This window comes from Aplysia californica, unplaced genomic scaffold, assembly GCF_000002075.1.
Source record: "Aplysia californica isolate F4 #8 unplaced genomic scaffold, AplCal3.0 scaffold01473, whole genome shotgun sequence".
Lineage (NCBI taxonomy): Eukaryota > Metazoa > Mollusca > Gastropoda > Aplysiida > Aplysiidae > Aplysia > Aplysia californica.
The window spans coordinates 8,620-18,287 of NW_004798743.1; the positions used below are offsets into that span (position 1 = coordinate 8,620).

Here is a 9,668-nt window from a genome sequence, read left to right on the forward strand (position 1 = left end):
CGTTCCCAGGAGACTTGAATTCGATTTCTGAGTTGGGGGGGGGTATTTTTATAGAGTATCTTGTTCTTTTGGCAGGGATGTTGTATCCCTCTCGGCCTAGCGTAAAACCCTGCTTCTAAAATGACCTAATTTGTGTCAACACAGGCATAAAACCATCTGCATTTTAAAAAAATTTTAAAATCCCTCCCCCAACAAAAAAAAAAAGATCCACAAACAAACAAACTTAAAAAGACATCTGAGACAACATGTTTCACTTACCGCGTTCCCGTGAAGCCTTTTGGGCAGTCGCACGTGTAGCTGGCCAGCCCATCCACACATCGACCCCCGTTGGAGCAGCGGTCCGGCGCGCAGTTGTCTGCGTTCTCCTCGCACAGAAGCCCAGACAGCCCCGCGGGACACCGACACTCGTACTGGTTCCACAAGTCTTGGCACTGACCACCGTTCACACACTGCGACGTGGAGCAAACGTCCTTCCCCTGGCAGTGGTGTACCACCGACTCTACGCGCTCCGCCAGAAATTTATCCTCGATGCGCGAGTTATTCGCGAAAGTATCGTCCGAGAAAAACGGCAATAGAACTCCTCCGATGCGGACTTGCGTCAGACAACCTTTGAACCCTGCCTCCCAACCGTAAGAGTACTGGGTCAGGTCCGTGTTTCCCAAAACTATCTCCCCCTTTCTCAGCATTTCGTCGAAGTTCGTGTTCGTGGTATCCACCAAAGCGGGAGGTGTTTCATCCAGTAGTCGCCCATCCCGAAAGACCTGCAGCCTCACGGTGTCTGTGTCATTGTTGACTTCCAACTTGGCGCTATACCACCTCCCGTCATCCTGAGTTTCGTGCTTCCTCAAGGTCACCGTCTGTGAGAAGTCCGCCGTGAGTTTGTAGTTGACCTCCAGCCGCCCGCCGGCCACCCGCACTTTGAAGAAGTAGTCGTTGTAGCGGAGCAGGAAAATGAGTCCGTAGAGGCCGCGGGTGCGGAAGTCAAAGGTCAGGACAGAGGTGGGCGTGGCGCCGCTCGGGTTGTAGGTGTACGTGACCAGGCTGCTGTCTGAGGTGAAGGACGCCGTGCTGACACCTGATTGGAGGAAATTTATGTAAATGTTTAAAGCGCTCATCACAGACTTGCCAACTTTTGCAAAATCTAGTCAGGGACACCCAATGTTATACAGTGCAGCCTCTCTATAACAACATCATTGGAACCAGAAAACAAATTTGTTACAGAGAGTCGTCGTTATAGAGAGGCAACCAAAATATTACTAATGATATATAAGGAAAAAAATCGGATCGGGACCTAGGCACCATGCCGTTATACAGAGGATGTCGTTATATCGAAGGTTGTTATAGAGAGGCAGCTCTGAACCATCAGATCACATGAGGAGTCCATGGGAAGAATGGGAATATCCACAAACTGAAAATCGTTAGCGTACCAATTTTTGAATGCTTGTTAACCCATGACTATATTTCTGTTCAATTATTGGTTGACAATTGTTGTTTGATTTCACATTTTAAAAAACATAACAATAAATCACCAATTAAACAAATAATATGAAGTCTGAGTCCACAAGCTTTTAAAATTGACACCCTCACAAATTCCAGTTTGTGACTATGCCCATTTTTCCTGTAGACTCCTCATATAACAACGCATTAAAATTACATCAGCTGAGACTGGTTTGGTGTAGTGTTTGTCATAAATCTCTCAAATTCCTGGTTGCCAAGTCCCGAGAAATTCAGGACAGTTGGGAAATCTGTCATCGAAACAATCTAGAGCAGGAGTACCAAACGGAGCCGCTCAAAGGGTCAACATCAAATTAAACTTTTAAAGTTGCCGGCCAAACTGGATAAACATTCAATAAGTAGTGGAAAACTAAACATCTTTTGAACAATTATAAATATTAAAACAGACACAAGTTAAAAACAGGGTTCCTACCATGAACTCCCCACCAAATTCAAAGAGATTTCAAGGAGAAATTTTAAAAAATTCAAGGAGATTTGGTCAAGAAATTCATGCCGTTTTCGACGGTGCACTCGCATCCCGAAAGCCTATTTCTGATAGGCCTACTCTTGTCCGAAAGAAATCATAGTTTCGATTGTCCGTGAAAAAGTTTGTTCATGTCCGATCCGGCAAAATTCAAGGACTTTTGAAGGAGGTTCCTCAAATTCAAGGAGTTTTCAAGGAAATTTTTCCTTGAATGCAAAATCAAGGATTTTTCAATGATTCCGTGAATTTAAGGAGGCTGCAGGAATCCTGTAAAAATAATAACAAATCAAGGCATTCCAATTTAAGTTTGTCAGAGCTAGATGTTTCGCACCTTTTCTCGACAACAAGTTCGTTTATGTCTGCGGTAAGGTTCTATGTTAATGGAGATTCTCAGAATGGACTATGCAGCAAGAATTCTCTCGCGGGCCAGATAAAGATCTAATGGTCCTCTGTGCCGGATGTGGGTCATAGGCCTTGAGTTTGACACCAGTGATTTACATCAAATTAAGAGGCCGGCTGCTTCGACCCTGCCTGACAAAGCCAACCCCAGCAGAGTGGTCAGCAAAATCCCAGCACAAAACAAAACCATGCTTGATTCACTATCTTCCCCACCAGAGAATCAAACCCATATCCTCTGCTTAGTTTTAGTTTTAGTAGAGGTTTCACGGCACTTGCAACACAACTAGGTCATTTAAGTGCTAAAGATTAGAGGTGTAACAAGAGAGTAACAAGCACAAAAAAAGGAGGAGGAGAGAGAAGGAAGATAGCTTTTGATAGGAAAGAAGGATCAAACCACACCAGAGCACTCGCCAACAACCCACTAAACCCACGTCTTCCACGTCCAACAGCGATGAGCCTAACAGTTACACAACAGAAGTATTTTGTATGAGCAGGTGTTTTACGGCACTATCGACTCAGTTTTTGTTCATGTAAGCGCCAAGAACAGAAGCTTGCTGATGAACAGGGTATAGGGACTACTGACAGGACTTACTAATAATAATAATAATAATAATAAATGACATTTATATAGCGCTCAACCCCGATTAAAGTACACAGGCTCTGAGCGCTTTACAATACAGTACAACGTACAACAGTAACGTAAAACGTTGTGTTCTGACTAAAGAAAATTACTCTAAATATTCATCTTATTAATTTTAAAACCGAAACGACTTCAGCTGACATCTGAATGAATCAAAAGATTTGATGTCTCTTAAAGTACTTGGTAAAGCATTCCAGTCTTGGGGCCTTGGAATTCAAATGCCCTTTCGCTCATTGTTTTAAGTTTCATAGATGGTAAAAGAAATGTCTTTTTGTCAGGACTTACACTCGTAGCCCGTGGGCAGATTCACACACGTTGCCTCAAGAGGACAACTGCCATAGGAACAGAAGTCAAGCTCGCTGCAGTTCTTTCCCCTGTATCCTCTGATGCAGCTGCAGCTGTTGACAACAAAAATAAGGGAAATAACAAATCAATATACCATGCATGTACTTACAAATCAATATACCATGCATGTACTTTACTAAATAAACAAATAAATGACACTTTATTGATCCCTTTGGGGAAATTTGTATTACTGTAGCAATCATATATACAAAAATACATATACATATTATTCAAATATACATAAAAAGAATTACAAATACACAATATTACACCAATGCAGACAATTTCGCAAATATACTATTGCTGATTGCCAATGTGTAGCATCCTTTTTTTATACAGCTATGGTTATTGTGCCTTGGTCAAAATGAGAATCTGAATCCAACCCACCTGAATGGAATGTAGCAAAGTTCAAAGAAAAAACTGTCCAGCGCAAAACTAAAAATAGAACAAACACAGATCAGTCACTGTCCCATGAACGTGATGAAATCATCTTCGAAGGACGTATTCGTTGGGCTTGTGCAGACTGACGCAATCATAGCCTGCAGATGTGTACATGTAGGTGTGTTTTTACAAACTCTCACAATGACTTCTTTAGATCATTTAGGAAGCAGGCTTCAACCCTGCCTGTCAGGGCCAACCTGGGCTGAGAGAGGGATACAACATCCCAGTAGAAAGACCGAGGTTCTCAATAAAAATTCTCCCCAGTTGGGAATTCAACTCTTGATAATTTTACTTTGACACCGAGTGACCTCCGCCTCCTTCAAAAGTGTGATGTCAAAGGACATGACTCTTATCTTTACTGTGGGGACAAGATAATTAAGGGAGTAGCACACCCTTGGATGATGTCACATTGAGCCGCGGAAAATGGGCTGACGTCATCTGAGAGACACTCACTGAGAGATTCAGTCGCGAGCACAGGACGAGATACCTACAGCACCAATCCTAGACGGGGGCCCCCAAATTCAACGAAGTGCTAGAGTTTATCTATCAAGAACAGTGCTCAGTGAGAGTAGACATCTATCCTAGATGGGGGTCCACTGACAGACCCAACTTATCAGACCGCCAGGTAACTTTACGCAATAGCTTATATACTGACTGGTATTAATAATAGATAGGTATTTTTTTCATCGAAAGCAAGACAAATGAACAACCTTTACGATGATATCAATAACTCCAACTGCCCAGAAATTGACAAGCGCCTGATTTCACTGTCCTTACATTGCGACATATTATTATTACAAAATGTGTGTGTGCATGCGTGTGCATGCGCGCGAGCCTGTGTGCGTACGCGCAGGCGTGCACGAGAGCGAGCGTGCGTGCGTTCGTGTGTGCCTGCGTGTGTGCGAGCGTGTGTGCGAGTGTGTCTTCTTCTTCTTCTTCTTATCGATCGCATCACACTTGAAGTCTAATATCTGTCATAAATTGGGCCGTCCTGCGAGTGTGTGTGCGTGCGTGCGTGCAAGCGTGTGGGAAAAGTGATACATGTAGCACAGTCTTACTTACTTGAAGTCATTGAAGAAGACCGGGTTGCAAGTGCCCCCGTTCTCACATGGGGGGCTCTCTGCACACACGTTGCGCGTGTTCTCCGCGCCCACCGTCACGTTGATGGTGGTTGTGGTTAAGGCCTCGTTCGTTGCGTTCTCCGTGAAGCTGTACAGCCGACCATACACACGCAGGTCCTGGGGGGGAGGTGAGGGGGGCGAGGTGTCAGGGGGTGAGGGGAGGGAGGGGGGTGTCAGGGGGTGAGGGGAGGGAGGGGGAAGGGATTGGGGGAGTGAAGGGGGGGGTGAGAGGGTGAGGGGGGGTGTGAGGAGGTGAGGGTGGGGTGTGAGGGGGTTAGGGGGGGAAGGGTAGGGGGAAGGGTGAGGGGGAAGGGTGATGGGAAGGAGGGGGGAGGTGAAGGGGGGGGGAAGAGGGGTGTGAGATGTGGCAGATGAGGCGAAGGGGGACCAGAAGAATGCAGGAAGTTCATTTTCTTCCTAACCTTTTTCCTCACAAAGATAAGTCGTACATTTATGATTCCTATATTTTCAGCTTCTGCATGCAATTAATTTTGATGTGATGCATGATATGACAATAATCCTATACATCCTAGGCCTGGAATAGCATTTTACATAGGCCGTGTTGGTCAGTTAGTAAAAAATTTCACTTGAAAAAACATTTCCAAAAAATATGCATGCTCAAAATCTCATTTTCAAAGAATGAACAGTTTACCTCAAATTAACAATTAACTTCAAATTAATATAATTATAACAGTTAACTTGCTGCAAATTAACAGTTAATTTCAAATTAACAGTTAACATCGCTCTTCTCTTCCCACAACTCACCTGTAAAACACCTTCAAATTCCGGCAGGTTCAGATTCTGGTTCTGCACTGTCTGGCTGTCGGATGCCGTCTGTCGTCTCTGCCTCGACAAACTTGCCCCAAACCCATTGAGAGCCCAGTATCCTGTCAGCCATTTCCCCACACTGCTCTCTGCCAGGCCAGCCAGTGGACCAGAGGGCGACGACTCGATGAGCGCATCACTCACGTCTCTCTTTCTCCGACTTTCAGTCCTCGACATTTTTCCAACTTGCAGGGAGCTTACGTAGAATTCAATATTCTGTAGACATCTGTTCACGATATTTTCTTTGGTGTAAACATCCTCCGAGTCGACAGTCACGGTGAAAGTGTTCTGCTCGAAGGTCGCGGTCAACAAATGTCTTTCACCATCGGAGATAAATCGTGACGTGGTAAACTCAAAGAAGGTGCCACACTTCATGAAGTCACCGGCTAGGACATTATTTTTTATCTTGAGCGTTATGTAGTTCTCACTAGTCTGCGGCGTTGCGGCATTCGTTGCGTGGACGATGAAGGCGTCTTCTTGTCGGGTGATGATGAACACAGACAGCGAGACGGGGTTTTGTGATGGCGGGACTGTGTATGTGGCATATGTGCCTGGGTACTGCCCAAAGGTTGCAGGTACGTATTCTGGGGAGGGTTAAAAAAACAAAGGTGAATGAAGTTTTTATCAGTGTTTTCTTTTTATGTCTCATGTCCTATTCTCATGGGAGCCAGATGATATTTAAGTTTATGACATGTTAGTTACAGGGATGCCAAATGATTTTTTTTTAAACCTCGGAAAATCCATAATTTTGCCTCATGAAAGTCACAACTCTTGTAATTTTGCCTCATGAAAGTCACAAGTCACAACTCTTGTCATATCTTCGCAGCAAGCCTAGATCTAGGCCTCTCTTTATGCTGAAGTCTCAGCGCGGCAAGCGATTGTATAACGATAACATCCAGTCGGGCTTGCGCAGTGTGTTTTGAGTGGATTAAAAACCTGAACTCATGTTGAAGAAACGAAAGCTGACAATGAAAAATTCTGACAATGAAAATTTCCAACGGACGTAAAAAAAACCCGAAAAAAAACCGGAAAAACCAGGCATTAGGCATCCCTGTAGTTACTATTGGACTAGGTTATTAGACATTGCTAGGGTGGAAAAATCACTTGACAGTTGCAGCTGATGCTTCTGTAATCACCGCTCCTGAAGAAAGATAGCGATATGTGTCCATAAATATGATGATATGACGATGATGACAGCGATGATGATGATGATGCTTAATGAAGAAGATGCATGAAGACGATGTATGATGATGACGATGATGATATGGTGATAAACTGTACAAAGGACCATTTTCCAATCTCTTCCCCCCACCCCCTCCCTCCCTCCCTCCCCCTTTCCACAATGAATAAATATTATGAAGATAACACTCTCCAATATTATTATCAGGAAATATGACTCACCGTTCTCACAGGAAGTCCCGTAGTATGGGCGGAAACAGTTGCAGCGTGCCTCATACCAGAGATCCTCGCACTGCCCGTGGCTATTGCATGTCCCCCCTAAGCAGACCGGCTGGCGAGAGCAGTCACCGTCCACACCGTAGTAATCACCTACAGGAGTACAGGAGAGCTTAGTTTTAGTAAGAGATTTACGGCGCTCGTAACTGCATATGGTCATATTACGAGGGCGCGAAAAAATTTGGTTCTGTTCGCAACAGCACATTGCACAGTCCAGTTCGGGTCAACACTTCAACTAAATTGCTAAAATATTAAAATTTGGTGTAAATACATTTTTAATTTAAAATAACTTTTTCGAGGAGTACAGGAGAGGGTAAAACACTTTTCAACGTACAATTTAAGGTGTATCCTTGTATTTATGGTAATTCTCATTAAGTGCACCCAAAGCCTGCATTTCTGCTCTTGAGACTCACAAAAGAACGGACGTTGTTAGACGCTCTGGAGTCGGCAATGCTAAATTGTGATTTTTTTTAAACTAGCGTGAATGAAAAAAAATCAATATAAAAAAAAGGCCTCTTCAAAGTCTGTCGAACTTTTGGAACACGAACGACATAGCATTGGTGCAGATACTCAGAAAAGATGGTATCTGCGCCTATAATAGAAAGCTGTAATTTTACAACTTTATCCATCGGGCACACAATTCGCTATGAAGTAATTCCTCCAAATACAACTTTACGTGTCTAACATAATCGTGAATATTTGCATATTTTTTCGAAAGTTTATAAAAGTTACCATGAAGTTTCTCTATGAAAAGTACAAATCGATTTTAGTTCTAGAATACATCTTCAATGTAGATCTAATACACGAACAGTATCTGTTACACTCCAGAAATTCCTTACTTTTCTTAAAACACTAAGTCTAGGTTTTGTAAGTTGACTGAATAATAGGGATAACTTCTCGTAATTGGGTTATAAGAATAATTTCTAGCTTTCCAGGGACACAGAATCAGCACCAGACTTTTCCAGCTTTATTTTTCGTTTCTATGACCATTTGCAATAACTGACAATGTGACTAATTTCTTTACATTCATAATTGTGTCCGCGCATATTTCCGACACAAAAACTAAGAATGAATGTGTTAGCTGTCGTTATTTTTATTCCATACAAGAAGTTTATCTCTACCCATGTATTTACATGGTTTTGTGGGGTTTTTAATTGCTTAGATTCTATATTATATCTTTTTAGCTGTATGCAGGCTGCCACAGACACAGCATGATTCATGAACAAACGCAGAGTAACTTTCTCTTGTTTAATAGTAAAATAAGAGCTAACGCTGATCGTCTTTAGTTAAAAAATGCAGATGTGCATCTTTCTTCTCTTATAACTTGGCTATTTCTACTCGCGCAGATTTAAGATTTCTCATGGTAAAAGACATGATATTCGTAGTCAGTTTAACACAGATTTTGGAGAGATCTGTCGTGCCTTTTTAAAATTAACAATCAGTTGTTGTTCATAAGTTTGTAACTAAAATAGGACAAATTGGGTACTCTACTAACACTTGTCTAGAACAAAAGCTAAGGCACAGAAATTAACCATTTTAACGCAGAATTAATCTCAAGACACTGAACTTTTAGTACATCCGCGTAATGGTTTGGTATGTGGGATGGGGAAGAAGTTATAACGTTTTAAACATAGTCAAAAATGCGAACTTCCTAACCGACACCGGCAAAGTCGCTTCAGGGCTCATTAACCCCGTGACCCCGAGCCGGGGAGCTCCGGCGGGCTGCTGAGTCACGTTAACTAAAAGTAACAGAATCGGGCGAAAATGACGCCATGGCCCGTACAATTTATGGGCTTAAACCGTGAAGCGCAGTGAATATGGCCCATAGGATTTACCGGACTGTGACAGAGGTTGTTTTGATACCAATTATAAGGGAGGTTACTGCTAAAATCTTGTAATTATTATTGAAGTACCTATCATATTATTATTATTAATATCCTTATCATTATTATTATCAATGCTATTATCATGATCATATTGTTATTATGATTATTAACATTATAGTTACATTATTATTATCATCATTAATGTCATTATAAATATCATTACTGTTTTGTTTCCCCGGGTAGTAGAGATCTCCGTTGAGTGTGAGGTCATCCATACAGCCGCGGTAGTCCTGAGCAAACATGTCGGTGACGGTGATACCAGACGCCTCGGGACTCCCTACGTACATCCAGCGCACCATGCTTGGCTGATTCTCATCGTAGGAGAGAGAAGTGACGCACGAGCTGTCGGCGCTGGAGGGCGGCGGTGTGCAGAACTCATCCGGCAGGCTCACTGTGATGTTGTTCGTCAGGTGGACGCGGAGGACGTGGAAGTTTGCATCGTTGAGCGAGGTCTCCGTGTTGAGTTCCATTGATTTGGCCGAGTCGTACACTTGGTAGACTACTTGGATCTGTGGGGGAGGAGGAGGAGGTTAGGGGTGGAGGGGTGGTGGTGATAGGGTTGGTGTGGTGGTGGTGAT

General features: G+C 43.1%; 1 protein-coding gene across 1 annotated transcript in view; it reads right to left on the bottom strand.

The window, feature by feature from the left end:
* Positions 1-258: 258 nt before the first annotated feature.
* LOC101858382 (protein crumbs) overlaps positions 259-9,668 on the bottom strand; it is a gene marked incomplete at both ends in the record, with an annotated part of 42,266 nt that continues 32,856 nt past the window's right edge. The window contains 6 exon segments of the mRNA XM_005112894.2: positions 259-1,075; positions 3,303-3,415; positions 4,866-5,041; positions 5,690-6,333; positions 7,151-7,297; positions 9,254-9,599. Of these exon segments, the coding sequence (XP_005112951.2) occupies positions 259-1,075; positions 3,303-3,415; positions 4,866-5,041; positions 5,690-6,333; positions 7,151-7,297; positions 9,254-9,599 (2,243 nt within the window).